General features: G+C 34.8%; 1 protein-coding gene across 4 annotated transcripts; it reads right to left on the reverse strand.

Annotated features, from left to right (window-relative positions):
- Nucleotides 1-126: 126 nt before the first annotated feature.
- LOC134842042 (ankyrin repeat family A protein 2-like) lies at nucleotides 127-20,149 on the reverse strand. Of its 4 annotated transcripts, XM_063858195.1 has the most exons (6): nucleotides 20,140-20,149; nucleotides 7,715-7,791; nucleotides 3,277-3,427; nucleotides 2,402-2,989; nucleotides 2,290-2,305; nucleotides 127-383 (listed from the first exon to the last, which is right to left on the reverse strand). In XM_063858195.1, exons 2-6 carry the CDS (start codon nucleotides 7,754-7,756, stop codon nucleotides 311-313), a joined length of 870 nt encoding a protein of 289 aa, XP_063714265.1. In that variant the 5' UTR covers nucleotides 7,757-7,791; nucleotides 20,140-20,149; the 3' UTR covers nucleotides 127-310. The 4 variants fall into 4 exon arrangements, with proteins under 4 accessions (XP_063714265.1, XP_063714264.1, XP_063714263.1 ...); XM_063858194.1 differs by lacking the exon at nucleotides 2,290-2,305 and having other exon boundaries at nucleotides 2,402-2,890; XM_063858193.1 differs by lacking the exon at nucleotides 2,290-2,305.
- Between the last annotated feature and the right edge of the window lie 1,755 nt (nucleotides 20,150-21,904).

Here is a 21,904-nt window from a genome sequence, read left to right on the forward strand (position 1 = left end):
AACTGCCATGGCGTAATGGCAGATTATGAACTCAAAAATATGCCACAACGGTCACCTTTTTGTTGTCTCATTTTGAATTTGAAAATCAGTCTTCCATCTGTTTCGCTATTTAAAGGTTGAAAAGCGCAGGCCAGCTCATGTTAAATTACTAAGCATCTATTCGTAAAACAACAAAGAAAGAGAGATGTTAAGTTAGAATTTGATACAAAGTTTGTAAGACAGCAACTGGGGCAGTTGCATTTGGGAGAACACCTCTTGTGACCTTCTCTCTTTCGGAGGCACATCACTCAAGATCTGCAGTCTCGTCAAGTCAAACAGAGAGGGAACAAAGCTTCTCATTGCGTGCAAGTACTCTACAATTGGTACAACGGTTGCAGCAGAACCTGTTAACGCGACATCTTAAGGTAATGCCAAATAAATAGCTTAAATAGACATAATTTTTCTGAAGGCACAAAAAACAACGAAACAGCCAACAGACAAATATGATACTTTTTGGAACATATTTAACTTTCATATTTCGAGAGGGAAAATACATCACGCCAAGATCTTTCTTTTAAAGATAATTCAATTTTTTTCATAAATCCAATTAGCGAAAATCAGCAAATGGGTAATTTTTATTCTGCTTGAAAATCTTTAAAACTATATTCGTTTTTGCAGCAAATGAAAGGCCGGTAGCAGGAAATCTACCCTATTCCAATCTACCCAATACCATTGTACCTTAAAAAAATTAAATAAACTTGTTATGTTCATTCACACTCAAATCATCGTTTTTACTGTTTTAAAAAACTTCATACCCGAGAGGCTAAATTTCAAAATAGTTTTGGCCGCCCGAAGTTTTGACACTAACATTAGCAAGATATCGGCAACCCATAACTCTGTTACGCGTTTCACCAGTGAAAAGTCGGCAGCAATTATTTTCACTAATTACAACTTTTTCCCCAATTATTGAGCAGCAAGGCTAACTAATTGCAATCAATTGGATTTTTTCTGCTTTAAAAATCTTACGTATTTTTTGAAACCAAATGAATTAACCTAAATTCAGCGATTGATTGAAGAATAATATCATGCCCCGCATTAGAGACCAAATTTCAAAACGCCAGAAAATTTTTTCAGCGTAACGAATTCGCTTTTGAAATACTTGGAAATAAATGCTAAAAATCTAATTAATTGCTCATTGAAAAGGATCCCAAGGAAGAAGAAACCAATTATCAAATTAGTTGGCATAAATTTCAAGTAAAGGCATTTTAACTCCAACTGACTTTTCAAAAATTTGAGTTTAACATAGATGCCATTAAACCGTATCTAAAAGGAGCAGACGCCTATTGTTCAAACCTAAGCTGATAGATGAGGTAGGGCGTCATGACTCAATAAACTTTTTTCAGGAAAAAAAAAACAAAAAACCAACTGCAATCTTTTTTTCATGCAACATAATTCGACACAGAGGCGAAGCAGAGCTTCGCACCACTTGCGATACAGCACAAGCATAAAAACATAAGAAATCAAAAAAGTGAAAACAGATGAAAAAAATAGGGCGAGAAATATAAAATTGTCGTAGGTCTCGACAAAATTTAATTTTAGGAAAACAAGCATGATAATTGAATATTGAACAGAGGCGAAGCCACAAAAAGCAGCTTTAAAAAGTTCAATGAGAACAAATAGAAATAAGCCTCGAATTAGCAAAAACTCGGTTAGGTTTGGGATTCAAGCAGGGACCTATTGCAATCGAGAGATTTTGAGTCTCACGCACTAACCACTCAGCCACGCTTGCTTAACCACCGACTAACATAGTCACGAATAGAGCAGCTACATATGCTAATAAATTGACAAGGCGATTCAGCAGAGTGGAACAAAAATCCTTGATGTGACAATTAAGCCGTTAATAGTTTATTACACTAATATGACGCTAGTGTAAACAGACAAACGATAGTCCGACAATTCTATTTTTGCCGAAAAAAAATTTCGTTTCCTACATGCTGAAAAAAATAAGGTCAGGTCGGGAGTCGAAGCCTAGATATTAGCGTGCAAAGGCGCCGGCGTTACCTCTAGGCCAAAAAGATGGAACCTGAAATTTGTTAAGGCTCAACAATAAAGCAAGTTCAATTTCTTTAAGATTTTTATGAAAGAATGTTTTAGGGGGAAAAGTCTAGTTCCCAATTACAAGACACGGGCTCTCGCAAGTGTAAAAACATGCAAAAGAATTTCGTCTAGCTAGTTACTCAAACAATTCATATGTCAGTTAACTCGAAAAGAAACAAGCCACTTTCGTTATCACTGATAGTACGCTCTCACCGCAATTTTAGTCCAGCTAAACTCATTTTTTTCAACATAACACAGCGAATTAGTCAAAATGCTAAACAAATATTAGAAAGCTTAACTTTTTGTCTGAGTGAAATAATGTTACCATCGTATGCTTGTAAATCTAATGTGGCCAATTCTCGTCTGATGTGGTAGCCAGCTGCGACCAACGATTCCACAACGTCTAACGACGTCTTGCTTTTTAAGCAGTGATCTATCAAACAATTAAATCTCCGATTAATAGCTTCCATCGATAGAAACGAAAGGAACACTTTTAGAGCAACGTGAGCCTTGGTTAGTATTGCGGTTTCTATTGGACTCGAAATTGGCTCAATCGAGTATTTACTCTTTGAAGTAGAGCAAAGAGCGTCCTCCAAATCTTCAGGACTTTCTACAGCTTCGCATAGAAGAATCGCCAACTCTTGACCTGTATCGCCCAGGGCCGCTAGGTGAAACACATTGCAGGAATTCGTATCACGAACCAAAGCACTTGCACCGTGTAAAATCAAATCTTTCGCAATTTTTAAGTCATCCAAGTGTACAGCGAGAAACAAAGGCGTCTCCCCTCGTTCATCAGCAATGCATGGATTACAACCTGCTTTCAGAAGAAGTCTCACGAGGTCGACTGTAGAATTCAAAATTGCTAAGTGTAGTAGCGAAGACCCATCAGGTTTTAACACTGAAGTGTCGGCTCCTGTAAAAAATTATTTACAATCAAATTGCTATTACATAAACAAGTCATTATAGAAATATTTTCAAAAATTTAGGGTTAGCTATATTTAGGGTTCTATTGACTAAAACTTGAGTCGATGCAATTTTTGATTCTTTGCTAACTCTTTGATCTAATAATAAGAACTAACAGCTAGCTGAATTTGACAAAAAAATACATATGTTCAAATTATTGTCGTCGCAACATTTAAAAATAAAACCAAACTGATGTGTTGCAAATTAACACTTCCTAAACAAAGGCATTAAACTAACCATGATCTAGCAAAATCTCAACAAGGATCACCTTGTTTTCAACTATTGCTTGCTGAATTGGTCTAAGGCCGTGACGCGCGATGATATTCAAAAGCTCCGGAGTTGTCTGAAGCGCATGTACGAGCCTCAGAGGATTGTTGCTTTTGATTATCTAAAAAAGCAGTCTAGAAGTAAAACTGCCCCCAGTTTCAGGCCGAACTAGCGTGTAACGCACCTCCGGTACTCATAATAAACCGCATATATTGGAAAAAGATCTGCATTCTTTGAGCGTACTCTGACAGTAGGTACGAATAAAAAGGAATTACGAATAAAAAGGTTCGTAATTACAAATTTTGCAGTTCTTTATTCAAGTTTTTCATACAAATTTTGAAGAACCATAATATTTTGGGAAGTTTTTAATAAGTTCTTCGAATTTAAAATGAACTAAGAAACGTCACATCTTGTACAAGACAATTGCACAGTCGCATTTGGACGCAAGATTTGCAACTTTTGAGAGTACTCTTATAGTACCCAACTACAACATTAGGAAATTCAAATTTTGAGAAACTTCAGCTTGAGTTTTCTAAAAAAAAAAAAAGGTATTTTTTGAGAACCAGAAAAAATTTCATATCTCGAAAACTACCAAGCATTCAGCAGTCTTATTTGATGGTAACAATCGCAACCTTTGGAGGTACTCTAACAGCACACAACTACAGGATTTGGGAATTTCAATCTGCGACCAACGAATCTACAACGTCCTGCTTTTCAAGCAGTGATCTTTAGTGAATTATTTTTTGTAATTTGAGTTATCTGAAAATTTCCAAGAAAAATCTCAAAAATCGTCCAATCTTTTTAACTAAAAAGAATCGGCCATTCTTATTTGGAGGCCGAATTTGCAACCCCTGAGATTACTGACTGTCCCCAACTACAGGTTAGGAATTTCAAACTTTGAAAAAATAAATAATTTTCAAGAATTTTTTTTTGAAGAAATCACAAAAAACGTCATATCTGGAAAACTGTAAGGGTTTGAGCAGCCATATTCAGTGGCAAGATTCGCAACTCCCCGAGAGTACCCTCACAGATTCCAATAACAGGATTGAGATCTTCAACATTTTGGAATTTTTAAACATCTAAGTTTTTTTTAAATTTCGGAGAAAATCCTAAAAAACGTCTTATCTCGAAAACTACAACGATTTGAGCAGCCATAATCAGAGGCAAGATTTGCAACCCCTAAGAGTACACTCACAATATCCCACAACAGGAAGGAGATCTTCAACGTTTTGGAAATTTTTAACTTAGAAGTTTTTGAAATCATAAAAAACGTCATATCTCGAAAACTACAACGATTTGAGAAGTGAGATTTGGAGGCAAGATTCACAACCCCTGAGAGTACCCTGACAGCACCCAACTACAGGGTGAGAGTTTCAAATTTGAGAAACTTTTTATAATTAATTTTTCCAGAAGTTTTTAAGAATCTCGAAAATTACCTATCTCGTACACTAAAAGGATTTGGTTATTCATATATAATAATAATAATAAAAACCCAGTGATTGGGAGGTTCAACGTTCGTGTTTCAGTTGTTAAAGTTAAGTTTCTTCAAATCTCTACAGTTGTTGCAGCCACATAATATCCGCCAAGTGCATGAATCTGCTTCGTTGTAGCGGGTTTTGAAGAACTTCGTATAAACTTCCAGCAGTTTAATTTTACATCCTGGATCAAAGATTATGTCAAATTTGAAGTAATCGTTAAAAAGGTTGGCCAGACGGCAAGCTCGAAACCAGTAATCTGATTCACACTTCTTCAGACGTATTTGTTGGCAGGCAAAATTTCGTGTTGCTTGTGTTCTTCGAGTACCGATGTCTGTGATGGTTACTTGACTACGCCAGTCTATGTCAACTTTTCCGGTTAGTATTTTGGCAAACAAGAGAATAACATGAAGTTCTTGATATAAGGAGATTGGAAGGATATCGAGTTTCAGGAGCTTATCCTTATAGGATATGTTGTTTGTGATGAAGATCCATGATACTGCTTTTCGCTGGATACTTTCAAGAGTACCTAAGTCGCCTTTTGATGGTTTCCAGAGGGCTGCTCCGTAGTTTAAAATTGGCACAACATAACAGATATATGCGTTCTTTCTGGTCCAAAACGTCGCTTTTGAAAGATTCCGTTTTAGGATGAAGAGAGCGTTCAAGGCTTTTTCGGTCCTTTTCTTTGCATGCAGAGTCCACGAGAGTGTGTCATTTACGAGAATTCCCAGATCTTTCATACATTCAGTTGTTTCAAATTCATGGTTTGGCAGTGCAATAGGAGCTGTACCTTTAATGCAGAGCACTTTACTTTTTCCTAAGTTCATTGACATGAAATTTTCGTCACACCACCGCCACAGTTTTCTAACGTCTATATTCAGTGTTAAAGGGTTGTCGCCTACAATTTTGTAGTCATCAGCATAACCGAACGATTTGGACATGACACATGATGGAAGATCGTTTATGAAAACCAAGAAGAAGAGCGGTCCGAGGATGGAGCCTTGTGGTACGCCACTGAATACTTCTAATTCATCTGAAACAGTGTCATTTAGTCTCACGGTTTGCTTCGTTTATAGAGGTAGCTTCTTAACAGATTCAAACAGTTTCCACCAATCCCCAGAGCAGCCAACTTTTGTATGAGAAGCTCATGCGTGACTTTGTCAAACGCTTTCTCGAAATCTATATAGAAGATATTCAGATAGGAGCAGTTTTCAGACTCTAAGCAGCTATAGATTTCATGTAGATATTCTATAAGGTTCGTTATAGTTGACCGTTTGGGTCTGAAACCATGTTGGGCTGATGCCAGAGTTGGGTAAACAATTGGAGTCAGCTTCTCGAAAATCAGTTTCTCTAGCAGTTTTGAAACTGTTGAAAGCAGGCTGATTGGCCTGTAATTACTCACATCTTGTTTATCTCCATCTTTGAGTATTGGTGCAATTTCACTGACTTTCCATTTTTCCGGAAATCGGGCTTTATTTGCGATGAGGTTAAACAATAAGTGCAGTGATTTCGGCAGTGACTTTGAGAGACTCTTCAGAAGTAAGTTCCCGATCTTATCCGGTCCTTTGGCTTTATTTACGTCCAGTAGTTGCAGAGCGTTTTCTATTTCATCGGTCGTAACTTTTCGATGTATCAGACGCGCTGATAACGTGCTTTGTCACGTCAATGACGTAACAGTCCAAGGCCTTCACAAGGTCGTCAAAGATGTACGGAGCTCCTACTCGTTGACATGTGACAACGCAGAAGAGATTGGGAATTGTTTTCAGAGTCGCGATGAGTTGATCAACCGTTTGGGGAATGTTATTCTTTTTTGGATGTGATGTTATTGTGTTGTTGAGTAGGTCATGCCACAGTAAAAGGTTACGTTTCCTCAGCTGGGTTGACGTTAAATAATCGTAACAATAGTTTGCTGTATTAGGGTCAAGATTTAGGCCGGGTAAAGAATGAACAGAATCGGCAAGCTTATGTTGTTCAGATTCGTCAAGTTTTGCAATGGAACGGCTAAGAGAGCTTGCTGCTACTATTTTGATCATAGAAAAGTAGAGATAGAAAAATGTATATAAAGACAAATAAATTGAAATGAACTCAGCTGATTGTAGTTGGGATGAGAAATACAGCTAGTCTTCCAGACTGTAGGTTCACCCTGTTTGTTCCTGAGTGTAATCCAGATGGTATCGCTGTGAATAAACTTTCCAACAATTTCACTATTGGGGGCCACCACGGCTGCCCCATGCATTCATTTCAATAACTGAAACTATTTAATAAGTTTTTTTTGGAGGTCAGAATCGCAAAACCTGGGAAAACTCTGACAACATCCCACTATTAGGTTGCTCATTTCAAATTTGATGAAATAAACACTGAATTTAAAGTGGAATATCGAAAGAAACGATATAGCTTAAAAGTGAAAAAATTCTTTTGTTAAACATGCAAAAATAACGTTGAAAAAGCCTGAACATTGCGAGATATTGAAGCCCGTATATAAACATATCAAAGATAGATGAAAGTTGAAAAAAATATGAGACGAGTAGGCAGACATAATCAAATTAATTAACAAAGCAGGTATACAGACAGACAGCCTTAATTTGGCCCCGCAAAAAAATTACTGAAAATTAATGACCTTGCGGAAAACTAATTGAAAAATTTTCTTAAGCATTGCTATATATGATATAACTTAAACATGAAAAAACTCTTTCGTTAAACATGCAAAATTATCATGCGTAAACATGGGAGATAGCTTTCACTCGCATTTAAATATAGTATAGATAGATAGATAGATAGATATAGATGTTCTTATGTGCACCATACTGATGACCAAAAATTGAAACAAATGATTAAGTAGGAAAAACAAATATACTGAATTTATATGGTCTCAACGTCAACATCATTGCTCTTATTTATTTTATTTCTAATTTCACTAAGCAGCAAAATGTTACCTGTCGTATGTTTTCTGAATTCTGCGTTTTCTTTTGGTACATTATTCATAAGCGCCTTCCAAACTTCATAGACGCCTGAAATTTCAAAAGGGCAAAATAGGAAACAAATAGCATCGATAGCCGGCTCTACGTTCGTATAGTCATACTATCTGTTGTCAAGCTCGTAATACATTGGCCGAACTGCAGCATTCACTATTTTTCTGTTACTATTGTTCGATTTCATGCAGTTTGAACATGAGACAAAAAATTAAATTATTCGCTGGCTCAAAGCTTGGTCAACCAGATTTTGAGTAGCTTATACGCAACTAGATAGAGATAATAACAAAGATCGAAAGAAACACTAAAAAGCATAAGAATGTAGTAACAATTACGTTAGTTTTTCGCCCAGAGATTGAGATGTACCAAATTCTTTTCTGATTTTAATTCTGACTTATATTTTAATTGCATTTCGAAAATAAATCGGAACAGCAAGTGACTGCCATATACTTTCACATCAAATTTTAGTTATATGGTATAAATCAATGGATAATTAAATAGTTTCAGATAAAAATTGATATACTGGGACAGCCGTGGTTGTCCCCTGCAAATTACTTTGACTGGATTGTTTTACCACTGCTACCGCTCGTGGACACTAGTGGGTGGACACAGGTTGGTGGATCACATGATTGTAGTTGGAGCAAGCTCCCTCAGAAGAACCCTTGACTACCTGCCCTATGATCTAAGGGTAAAGTATCGAAGATTCACTTTTGCAAAATCGGGACTAAGCCTCAACCCAAACAACGTAAATTCAAGAAATTGCCGTGGTTACTTAGAAACGGTTCCATTAAGTCCAGAGAAATCATTGGCTGGCACGACGTGATAAACAATAGTATAACAAAGCATTCCAAAAACTTTAATACGAAGTGTTCCCCGGAGCAGTTAACCGAAATCATCACGAATTTTCAGCATCAAAAAGCGGAAAATATAGCGATCATATACATTCGTCGAGACGGTACATATAAATTTAAGCGATCATATACATTCGTCGAGACGGTACCCCTCACATTTTTGAAAAGTTACGGAAGACGAAACCTCTCATCATCGACGCGATAAACCGACTTCTTCCTAAACAAAAACAAAACGACATTGATACAGTTGTTGCCCTCTCTAAACTACATCCCTCTCCGTCTCTTGAGCTGAAGTTGCTCAACAAAGTACTTTCGAAACTTCACAACCTTCGTTCACTAGTACTTCAGCAAAGATCAGAATCCAGAGTACGGCCCAACAAATCGAAGAGAGAGCAGCAGCAAAGAAAAAACAAGCAGCCCAATCCTCATCGCACTAGTTCTGGTGAGTCTGATTTTCTTGAGACTAGTCTCTCCTGAGGTTTTCTTTTTACCTTGGAGTGTTAGTTCCAGGAAATATTAGAGTCCTAGGATATATCTGAGGTTTTATACCTTGGAGTATCAGTCCAAGGGAATCAAAAAACTCAATAAATCTTCTCTAGATTGGTCTTCTCCTGAGGTTTTACACCTTGGAGTGTCAGTTCTGATAAGATTTTTGAGCAATATGGGCTCAAAAGATAGACGCAGAAATGCTAGCGTCTCGCAATTATCTGAGAAATCTTGTAAAACTTTCAAAAAGCCGATCATCAACAAAAGTCAAATCTTTAATTGCATTGCCTGTGGCGATGTTATTCACATGACAAAAACGTGCACTGAAATATCTGAAACTGCCATTCTTGGAATTTCGGAGATCAGTCAGAACAACTTCCTGCTCTGTAACTGTTGTGTTTGAAACAATAAGAAACAGTCGACGATCAACGATTTGATGCAAACCCGTCCATCCCTTGCCGAAACAAAACTAAATGAAATCGCCGAACAATTCTCTACATTTAAACAAGAGATAAGCGAAAGATAGATGGAACAAACAAAAAACCACAAAACAGAAATTAGCCAAAGCAACATGCCTTAAACAAACCAAAATCAAGCAATAACGGAATCCGGATAAGAGGACTGCTTGAATTGGACTAAAAAAATTCTAGATATAGACACGAACACGACTTGGAAGAGGTGAATAAACTGTTTGCGTTCTAAACAGTTAAAGCAAAAATCACAGACTTAAAACGCTTAGGAAAATATGAAGAAGGAAAAAGGCCACGCACAGTAGTCGTTAATGTATCAAATGAATGGCAAAAATAACTGATACTAATGTCCCTGGCAAAATTAAAAACTACGACAAAACACTTTTTGTGTCAAAAGAGCTCAACCCAAGTGAATTTTTGATTGACAACAAATTTATTATGAAAAGAAGAACAATGATAGAAACGGGGGTATCAGCTAAAAACCTCAGGCTAAGAGACCTTGTCCTTAAACCAATATGACGAAGGAGGTCGAAATTGGAAAAAAAAATCGAAGAAAGCAATTGACTACCTACTGCTAAGTATTTAAAAATTTTATGCCTAAATGTCAGAAGTATTTTAGACATCAACAGAAGAACAGCTCTATCAAATGCCATTTTACAAACAGGCTACGATATACCATATCTCACAGAGACATGGCTGGTAACGGAAACACCAGATAAAGCTCGCAAAATAATTCGCAAAGCTAGAAAAAACTCCACCTTAAAGACCAATCAAGGAGGTGTACTCATGGCGATAAAAGAAAATGTACATTACGAGGAAATTGATGCTCAATTACAAAATGAAGAATGCGTAGTGGCCAAACTAACAGGTGAAACTGGGCATCAACAAATTCTATGCTGTCTTAATAATACCCCGAAAAACAAAAAATACCAATGGAAACAACAAAACGTCATCTGTCTGTTCAAAAATTTAACAAAATTACAAATACAGCACAACTGTAACGCAGTGTCGATTACGGGAGATATAAATTTGAATACACTAATTGGAAAATGATGCACTTAAAGGACGAATATGAAAATGAAGTGTTAAAAAAGCTCATTGAACTTGACTATGAACAATTATTTGACTCCAAAAAAAGCAGCTTGATGTTTTATTAACAAATAACCCTGGGGTGATACTCAACTGGCATAGGGACCAAACAGCAACAAACGCATACAGAATTGAAAAAGTTCCATGCTCAGATCATGATGCTTACTCTGCAACAATTCACATGGCAGCCAGTATCAAAGAAATAAACAAAGGTGAAATCCTGGCATTTAACAGAGCCGATTGGACGACAATAAATCAAGAAATAAAAGACAAACTTTTCATACCGTATTGTTACAGTAATGTTAAATGAGCTCCTGCCTCCGTGTCATGCATGGTTATGGGACAAAAAAAAAGAACAATATACCCAAGGTTGCATCACACAGATCAACTCTCCCCCCGTAGGTGACACCAAGAACGTCTCACATGCTAAAAAGTGTACAAACCTTAAAAAGTCGTTTTGATCGGCAAAACAAACCTAGTTTAAACAAACCTACTTTAAATCTTATCCTAAAACACAAAAAACTGGAAAAAAGTCTTCAAATAGCATGGACTTAAGATCAAGCAATTTATGAAGTAACAGCAACAAGCAGTAGACGATTCAGTGACTAACAAAAATACTTGAACAAAATAAATATTTCCAGGCAATATCCCCAAAAAATGTTTTACAAGGAAAAATCCAGTAGAGATGACACCCAAAAGGCTACATTTTTTAACGAATTCTTCATCAGTGTATATCAAAAGGAATCAAATCCTAACCCTCTCGCACGAAATACAAACTGTTCTCCTACAGAAGAAACCTGTACTCAAAAACACATTGAAGAAACCAAAATCAAATTCATTCTCAAAAATCTATTAACAAATAAATCATCAGGTTTTGACGGTATAGGTAATATAACCCTAAAAAATCTTTCTGAAACTCTTTTAAAATCGCTCTATCTTCTTTTCCGCATATTCATTAACAAGCGGTTCTTCCCGACCTACTGGAAAACAAGTCGAGTGGCCCCAATTTTTGAAGAAAAGAGCAAAGCGTCAGTTGAGTGCTACCGCCCAATTAGCCTTTTATGCTCCGCCTCGAAGGTCTTCGAAAAAATTATCTTCGATAATATATACTCCAAGATTCAACCTTTCTCGAAAAATGCATCATACTGCTTTCGGCGAAAAAAAGTCAGCAGTACTACAAATGATACAATTTTTGAGCAAAGTATATGAACTCTACGATGACAAAAATGTTCGAACACTATCAGTTCTTTTTCTAAATTTTTCTAAAGCCTTTGATAAAGTTCCTCATAGTATTCTAATCGCTAAACTACGGAACATAGGTCTAGGCACTGAAATACAAGACATAATACAAAACTATCCAACAAATAGAATGCAATTTGTGAAAATTGATTAAAAAATCATCAACTGTGAAAGAAGTAACTAGCGGTGTACCACGGGGCTCAATTCTTGGCCCTTTACTTCTTATCATATCCATTAACGACTTTCTCAAATGCAATGAGAAATCCGATTGCTTTGGCTATTGTGACGATATATAAATCTTGTCTAATGAAGAAATTCATCTGCAAAAAGACACGACAAATATTGAAAAATGGTGCAAAGAAAATAAAATGCCGCTGAAGGAAGATAAAAGTAATCTGTTAAACCTCAAAGCGAAAATGGAAGTTACACAATTTAATACAAATGTTGATACCGCAAAGACGCAAAAAGACTTAGATGTTTTAATGTGTGACAACCTTTCGTGGTCAGTAAATGCTGAAAATTGCATATTAACAGCAATGAAAGCTTTTTAAAAAATCAAACGGAATATCTCGAAAAAAATGTCAATAAATCAAAATTAAACTCATACTGTGAATACATTGTACCAATTATAAGCTATGCATCACAAATATGGTATCCGATCAAAACAGAATTAAGACAGTTAGAAAGAGTACAAAAACGAGCGACTTCTTGGAATACAAATAACTTCAAAATGAGTTATACTGAAAGACTGATATTTTTAAAGCTCCTTCCACTCTCAATGTACTTTGAATTACGCGACATATTGCACTTAGTTTCACTATTAAAAAAATAAACCTGACATTGAATTGAATACAATCATTCATAAAACCGAATCACAAACGAAACAAGCAACACGTGGTGAGATTGCTGATCAAGCAAACAGACTGAAAAAGTCAAATGAAAATTTTTATGTACGTTCTAATACGCTATACAACTATTTTAGCCAAATTGTGGACTTCGAAAATCAAGATTATGACAGCCTGAAAATATCTCTAACAAATACGCATTGGAATTTCTTCAACAGAATTTTTGCAGAAACAACCTGTCTATGTGGAGAAGTCTTTGCTAGTGTGGAAACTGCAACCCACCGGGAAAAATTACGAACTTAAAAACGAGGGTTCAAAACCCATGGAGAAATCCTGAAGCCTAACTTTCTACTACTACTACTACTACTACTACTACTACTACTACTACTACTACTACTACTATAACAGTTATTGTAATCACAAACAGTTATCAAGGAAAATGACTGAAAATTAAAATAGATTTAAATTTTTTCCATGAAACTCAAAAACATCAGAAAACAATTACAAAAAACTCCATTTTTAAAGTTCTTTTTCAAAAAGTTGCAAGTTTTGCAAATTTATCTAAGCGGAGCAAGAAAATACTATCTAATTTTGAATCTCTCACAAATTTAAAAGAAAACTTCGAATAAAAACAGGTATATTCCGAATCAAAGGTGTACAAAAGTTCTTCCTATGATGTAAACGACTCAATGTGTATCAGATTTAAAGTTTTTCTTCTGTTTCAATCGAGCCAGTAAAAAAAATTGCTCATAACATGTTATTTTCAAACCAGGAAAAAATAGGTTTTATAATCACAAGGTATCAGATATTTTTTTTTATCTGAAAATTAAATGGTTACATTTTTTCTCTCCAGTATCCATTTGTGTAAGACTCTCCCGGAATTACATATCGACGGAAAATACAGCTAGGTTATGAAACGACTGGCTAGCGTTTAAACACAGCTTCAAATGCTTTTAACCGTCTCTACCAAAGCCAGTTACATGTGTGATTCATTAACATCGGGTAGACAAAGTCGTTACTATTTAAGGCTATCGGCCAGATCGCACAAATTAACTTAGTTACATGCAAAATAGTGAGCTCATGGCTGGGTCACAGTATCCGCAGACCACGAGGTCACACCTAAAAAAACAGGGCTACTTTTTATTTATCATATAACTATTATTTTTTTCCAGTAGATAAAAATCATTATAACCATCGGAGATGGATCAACCCTTTCCCTCAACTCTTAGCTTGTCATATTCTGAATAATGATTTAAATGTTACTTAAATTCAACTCAGGCATTTCCGGAAGCTGAAAGTTATTTAAAAACCAGTTTCAGTCTCTTCCCAAGACCCTCCGGATTCTTGAAAACGATTGAAGAGCTGTCTTCATGGCAACCAGGAAATGTAGCAGGTCTTCCATATAGCCCTCCATTTTCTCGGAAGTCGGTGCGTAACGATAGTAGCCGCGCAATTGTAACAATTCGGAATGCTCTTCCGCTGATATTTTCGACTATTATTTCTGTCGTCTCTTTCGTTAATCACATCTGTGCTATTTCAGCGAAAATCGTTCTTCTGATTATCACGGTTTCAGTTTCCGCGAAAATTAAAATTGTTACGTGTCAAGCAAGCCTAAATCAAAAAATAAAAATTGATGCGTCACTCCAAATTGACCTCTTCCCATTGGTTAAATTGAACGATCAACACTGTTAATTTATCAAAACCGCCAATTTTGGGCTGCTACCAATAAAAATTCGATGTCGCCATGCATTTGGACTATTCTGGTCGAATGTCGTGTTGATGCAAATTGGATCAATTTTTTTCGGTCCAAACAAACGTGGTCAATTATTGGAATTCAATGTATTTGCTATCATACAAAAACTTTATACCAGATGATTATTGATCACAGGGAAACGATATTGATTAGGTATCTAATCAAAGAAAAAAATGTCAATTGTAATGGGCCCTTCCGTCATGCGACGGTCTGTGCATAGGCTGCATAGGGCTTTACCAACGCTATATATAAATAAATTGGAAATACTTAATGGAAAAATCACATTGACTTTAAAGCATCCAGAGAAAAGTCATTCAAAATCTCTCCTCCTCGATAATAGCACTGATGAAATTTTTTATCAAGGCGAGAAGAAGATTAGAAGAGCAATTAACGAGAGTAACCTTAGCAAAAAATTGGGGAAAGCGAGAGAGATAGCGCCGCGGTGGTTGATGGAAAATTTTGGCCGTCAGTTTTGCAGGTCTTCATAACTGTGAACAGAAAGAGTTCAAACATAGTGAATGAAATCCAAAAAAATTTAAACCCCCAGAAAGACAAGATAGACCGTGGGGTAAAGAAAGTGATATGTCAGTAAAAGTTTTAGAGGGAATTGATTTACCAAGGTGGGTGCAAAAAATTGTATCATGAAGAAGACCAATACGAAGACAGACTGCTGGAGATTTTACAGTCAGACCAATTGAAAGCAACGAATGACCCTGATAATTCAGCGGGCACAAAAAATGAGAAAGAGGTTAACAAAGAGCTGTTGAGTTTGGAAAAGAGCAATAACATCAGTGAACATCCAAACACCAAATTGAGGTAAGCAGGTTGTCAATCGCATCGTTTGTACGGCTTAGCAAAAGTAATCAAGAAAGAAATACACTGCTATATCTCTGCCTGGAAGTTCATATGAGAACCAGAAGAAACTAATTCAGGGAGAGAACATAGAATCAAAACAATCAAAAAGCACGAAAGATTACTGAGAAGGTTGAATTAGACTTTGATGAGAACATGAACTCTTAGATTTTAATAGTTTGTACACTAATGTTTCACTTAAAGAGGCTATCGAATTATCACTCAGAAAACTTTATGAGTAAGAAAAACCTCCAGACACTATGAAGGGATTGCAAAACCTTGCTGTAGGTCGAGTGCACTTGAATTGCAATATTATTTGTATGTTCTCGGCTGAGTTGGGAGAAAGAAGACAACATTGAAAGGAAATAATATTCTTTCTGAGATTTGTAATGATTTTGCGAGAACTGTGCAAGAAGATCAAGAAGAATTGTTAAAAGCTGGAAATCAATTAAATCCTAATCTATAGTTTACTTTAGAGAAGGTTAACGAGAAAGGCGACTAAGCCTTTCCTGATATGAGTGATATTTGCGGATGTTATCAAAAACCAATTTATACAGGGAATATTCTTAATTTTAGGAACTTTGCTTTACTCCATTATAAAAAGAACAAAAAAAAGACACAATTCATCGAATTTTTAGAAGCACTTCAACTTGAAACCATTTCGATGAAACATGAAGGTAAATGAAAAGTAAATAAAAAACATTCGCTGAATAACCAATACCCAGAATTTTGGACCGATAATATTGTTTCGAGGACACTTAACAGACTCATCAAAGAAAAATACAATAAGAGCCCTGGTAAGGACTTACATCAAGGGAGTATTGATAATCCAGGCACACCACCCATGATGGTGGTGCAGTACCGAGGCAATGAAAGTCCGATGCTGGCTATTAAGGTGCGCAACATAATCAAGGCACCAATTGTTTTCACATCAAAAAATTGAAAACCTGCGTACCATCCTTAAAAGTTTCTTTTTTGCGTGAATTGAAATAACTAAAAGGGGTTTACAAAATTGTAGTAGATGTTAGGGCTTAAGTGTGCGGGTCCTTGGAGACCCACCTGTTTTAAGATAGGGAATGGAATATGCGGTCTCCAAGCTATGTAATAGCATTGGGTGTACATTCCACAATGTATTAAGATAGGAAATAATATTGGTATGGTTTCATGGTTTGTGTAATGGCAAGAGAATGGAAAGAAACTGTTTTGTTTTGGATATTTTTTGGATATTGTGTTAAAATGTTTACCTTTTTTGTAAAAATTGCGCCGCGCGTTATCAATTTGTAAATAATAATGGTGTATTACGTGTAGGTTATGGAATGATGTTTTTTGTTTCATGGTAAGTCAATGGTAAGTTTCAAAACTTGAGATATTTTTATCAAAAAAAAGAAAACTTTTCAAAAAACTTCAAAACATGATAAGATTTGATATAACTTGACTTATAATCTAATTTATTAGATAATTTTTTTAAAAACAGTGTACTATCTTCCTGAAACTATGTTGAAACCTACTGGAACTTCAGAAAAAATTAAGTTTTTCGAGAAAAAAAATAAATTGCGAAGAAGATATATGAATGACTAAATCGTTGAGTAAATTTACTGCCATAGTTTACTCTCACAAATAAAAATCTATTTATTTTCTTAAATTTAATTAGGAAAATCAAAGCATGCACATAATGAATATTATTCAAGTTTCTCTGGTAGAACTTAAAAAGGAGAAATGCTAAATAAATTGCCTAAAACTCACTTAAATTATCAATTTATTGTAGATTTCTGGGAGCCATTCACCGAAAATTTTTTAATAGAAAGGAATAAACTGTTCTTTTTCGAACCAGAGAATCAGCAAAGTAGTAAGTTTTGTCCAGTCGAGCAATCATGACCCAGTGTTCTCCTCTATCTTTCCATGGAGTTCAGTTGATGATTGCCAAAGAGTATTTTGTTAGTTGAGGTACTTTACCAGAGGGGTAAGTTCCCATGTACTTAAACCTGAGCTTATTTATTCTTTCAATATTATGCAGAAAAAAATATCAATCTTTTCAACTGTTTGTTGATTTACATCTAAAAACGACGAAATTGATATCTTGATAATGCAATTTAGGATTTTATAAAAAAGTAAGATCAATCACTTACTTTTAGCTATTGAAACAAGAAAGTCTCATACACAGGTCTTAGGAACTGGACAAAGGTTATTTCAAAATGAGAAGTACTGAATAAATTGCATAAAGTCCACACAAATTATCAGTTTTTTGTAGTTTTCTGGGAAATTTTCAAGTATACTTTTTTGTTAGAAAGGATTAAGCTATTCTTTTTCGACCCAGAAAATCAGCAAAGTAGTAAGTTTTGTCCAGTCGAGCAATCATAACCCAGTCTTCTCTTCTATATCATCAAAGAATGTATTCTTTTAATGTCAAAAGAATATTGAAGACAATGTGGACCTTTTCCTTTCATCATAACCTTTGTTTGATTTTGTTCTAAATTACAAGCAAAAAAGTGACTTAGGTCAGAAGTTTGAATAAACAACACTGATTATTTCTCAGGTAAATAAACGGCAATTTTTTGTGAATTTTTATCTAATGATACAAAGATTCCGTTATATTCAAATGATTGAGCACCTAGACGTTCTCGATTTTTGTTTTTCATGGCTACAACTATATCAACAATACTTGGATGCAATCCTGGTTCAATAGGCATCGGTTTAACCTTTCTTTTCTCCTCAGGACATTCTCTGCCATCTACGAACGTAAACTTTCCCTCAGTAACATTTTGGTATGATGTTTCTGAAATGGTAAACTCCCATTCTCCTTTAAAAATCAATTTGCTCGCTGTTAGAAACTAACTCAGTAGTAAAAAAAATCCATGAAAACTGATCGATGGAAAATTACTTTAAAAAATGATTCACCTTTAATCTGAACTTTTTCTCTGTAAACTGTGGTTTGTACCTCTTTCGAAACAGAATATCGTTCTTTGAAAATCTAGCACTATCTCCAATTTTAATTTTCATTTTCTTATAACTTGTTAGAGGTTTATTGCACACACTTCAGAGTAAATCAGTGTTCTTGACATCTCTAGGTGATTTCCCAGCAGATCTATTGACACGACAATTCATTGTAGACACCAATTGAGGTAACTTGAGAATGAATTTTCACCATGATGTTTTATGTAGCAGTACACCATGTGTTTTAATGACTGAATGGCTCTCTCTGCAAATGCAGCCTTTGTTTCCGTCATTGTTTTTTAAATTTCAATGTCTTTCAACTTGCAAAAGTTTTTTGAAAGTTCCCCATACTCTGTTCCTTTATCAACCCAAATTTTTAAAGGAGTGTTTTTTTGAGTAATTAATTTTTTCAAAAGCTCGCAAAGTGTCAATGGCATATTTTGTTTTTATTGTTTGAACTCTGAAAAATTGCTGAAAATCATCAACGACAACCAATAAATATTTGACTGCATTGTTATGACTCGCTAGTTTGTCCACAAAAAGCCAAGTCCATACACCAAATTTCATTGATATATTTTGAAAAAATTTGAAGTTTTCAGAAACGTCTGATTGAAGGACCAAATTTTGTATACGATTTCTTGGTTTGTAAATATTGCTCTGCTTTCTTTTTTTTGACAAACCGCTTTCAAAAACTCATGATAAAACAAAATGATAGCTATGATTTACATTTTACCTACAAAAACATGCAAATGCTTTTTTTCTGCACAGTGAAGAGTTTTTGCGTAACAAAATGGTTACTTACTACACCTCCAATAATATTCTTCATCTGTGAAAATCAACTTATGACTTTTTGGACAGGCGTAGTCATCTAAGTTTGAAAACTTTGTTTCCAAAACTTCTCATAAAATTTCACATTTTTCATAACTTTTTGCAGAAAACTCCGTTTCTAGAGCTTTTAATTTTTCAATACTTATTCAAGCTCAGCAAATTTTTCATAACCCTTGTTCCATATGATTTCATGAAGATACTTCGTACACCAAGCAAATTGAGATGTTGCTTGAAGTTTTTGGGAGGAAGAAAGGAATATCCCACTGTTGTCCATTTTTATAAAATCCTAACCCTTTCACTAGTTTGTTTTTAATACACTCAATATCCAAAACAACCAGACTCATGATGTTAGTTATTTTCACTGATGTTTTTGGTTTAAATGACTAAGAATCAAACAATGCAATTACTGTTGAAGAAAAAATTGATTTATAAACAGAAGAATAGTTCAGTCATGTGACCAAGAAAACTGCAACTAGAAAATCTAGAATCTATGTACAACAAAACAATATCCAGTTCCCTTACGCGTAGTACGATTCAGAGACCCAGCTGCTTTATATAAAAATGCACGAAATCTGAAAATTTTCGAATTTGCAAAAAAAATAATCCCCCCAGGAATTTCCGTATCCAATTGGACCCCAAAAAAAACTTTTTCGTCCATTTCTTTCAAATTTGTGTTTGGGTCCAAAACAATACACGTACAAGGAGAAAAAATATTTCTTTTTTTATTTGATGAAAACTCATGAAAGAGTTCTATTCAATTTATGAAAGTTCGTTTTCTACAGTAAAATTGTCAATAATCATACTAATTTTCTTGAATGTTTCAACATAAGACAAAAACGAGGGGATAAAATCAACCAATTTATGATACTCCTAGTTTCCAACTGATATTTTCGATTGTTTTTCCAAGTGTTTTCTTTCATAAGATATTCTATAAGATCTATTTCTTTATTACCTGAACGAGAAATTAAAAAAATTTTACGTCTTCCATAATGCAAAGTCCACTCAAAGCTCAAAAAAATTGTGATTCTGGATCCAAACCTTGCAAATTTAATAAGCGTCGATACTCTAAAGCTGTTAGCGAAATTTTATCGGACTTTGCTTGTAAAATACTACGAAAAAGTCCCAATATATTTTGAAGCCTTGAAACAAGATTTCTGGAAAAACCAATGTTCCAACTCATACTGCTCAACTAAAAGAAATTAAAAAAAAAATTTTTTAAGAAGATGAATATTTGAATTACATGAATAAATTAACATCACTCAATGAAACTATCGAAAATAGCATTTTTTTACAAAGATAAAGTCTCCCAAGCCATGAGCAAGTTCTTTGAATTCGTTCAAAGTATAGTTGTCATAGGCAACTTGACTCAAGACTTCGTTCTTCTTTGCAGTGAAGAGTCGAATCTGGACAAAGGGTGGCTTTTTCACACTGTACTTTTTGATTGTGACACACCCCCTTCTCATCTTTTATGTTGCTATATCATACACCGCATGACAGTTCACATGTTCCTGCTCCCTGGTTGAGTCTTTGTCAGAATAGGGTTCCAACAGAGGAACGAGTCCAAGATTTTCAGCATCGTGAAAAACAGTTTTCTGTCATGCTGATATTCTTTCTCCTTTTCTTATCACCGTAGACTTGCTGGGATTTTTCGATTTGTCCCGATTCATTTTTCCCGGATTTTTGGGAGAAAGAAAATTTCCCCATTCTTTTCTGATTTTCAGCATTTTCAATATTATTGGGAAGGATTTTTTTTTGTGAATACTTGATTAGTTTGAGAAGCCAACTGATCAGTAGTAAATATTTCAAAGTATGATTTTTGGAAATATATGGAAAAAAGGAAACGTAAATCACTCCCCGTACATTCAAAATAAGACATTTTTTGTTCAAATACAAAAATGAGTAGGTGATGAAGCAAATATGGACATTACGTTGGTGCTAGAACTACTATATAAGCAACTCAATGTGGACAAAACAACTAATCTATGATGGCATCTTCTATGTGTCAAGCATACTCCGTTTTTTTTTCGAGTTACAATGCAGAATCTTTTTTTAACTGTCTAAGAAAATTTTATGAAATTTTAATTGTTACTCAAGACTACTAAGTATCTAACCATTCATCTTTCTGCCTAGTAGAAAATTGCAAGTTTCCTTAATTCTTTAAAGGATCATCACTCAATCAAATTTTGCAAAGGTTAGATAAATTTCATTTCATTTACCAATTTTGTGACTGTATTAATACTTTGTACAATAACAGCTTTTACTCCAATATTATTTCATCAAAAGGTGAAGCTTTCAATCAAATGAATCGTGCAAATGTTTTGGTTTTCTCAACAAGTGTGCAGAAATTTTTATGAAAATTTTGTGTAAGATACAAGTTTTTTGTGGTTTTTCAGAAAACAGATACTGCCAAAACCTAGCTTTTTTCTCATGCATTTACCAAAAACACAAAATTTGATTGTACAAAAAAACTTTATTGTACGTTAATTTATTGCTAAGTTTCTTGATTACTGATAATTTAAGTGCTATTGCCTATCTTAATACACTGTTTTTGGGATGTTTTTGATCAACATACATGCAAAAAATGAATTTTTTAATGATCGAAAATAGTGGAAAGAATTCAGAATTTTTAATTGTCAATAATGCAAGAAAATTAATGCAATTTTTCTTAAAATGCAAATTTTTTTTATTTTTGGTGCAAAAATTATGGTGCAAAAATTGGCTTGTTGCAAAAATTATATTAAAATTTTTAACATGCGTGCGAAAACTGTAAGGATTTATTTATCATCTGAGCGAAAAAAACATTGTGAACC

Source organism: Symsagittifera roscoffensis, chromosome 3, assembly GCF_963678635.1.
Source record: "Symsagittifera roscoffensis chromosome 3, txSymRosc1.1, whole genome shotgun sequence".
Lineage (NCBI taxonomy): Eukaryota > Metazoa > Xenacoelomorpha > Acoela > Convolutidae > Symsagittifera > Symsagittifera roscoffensis.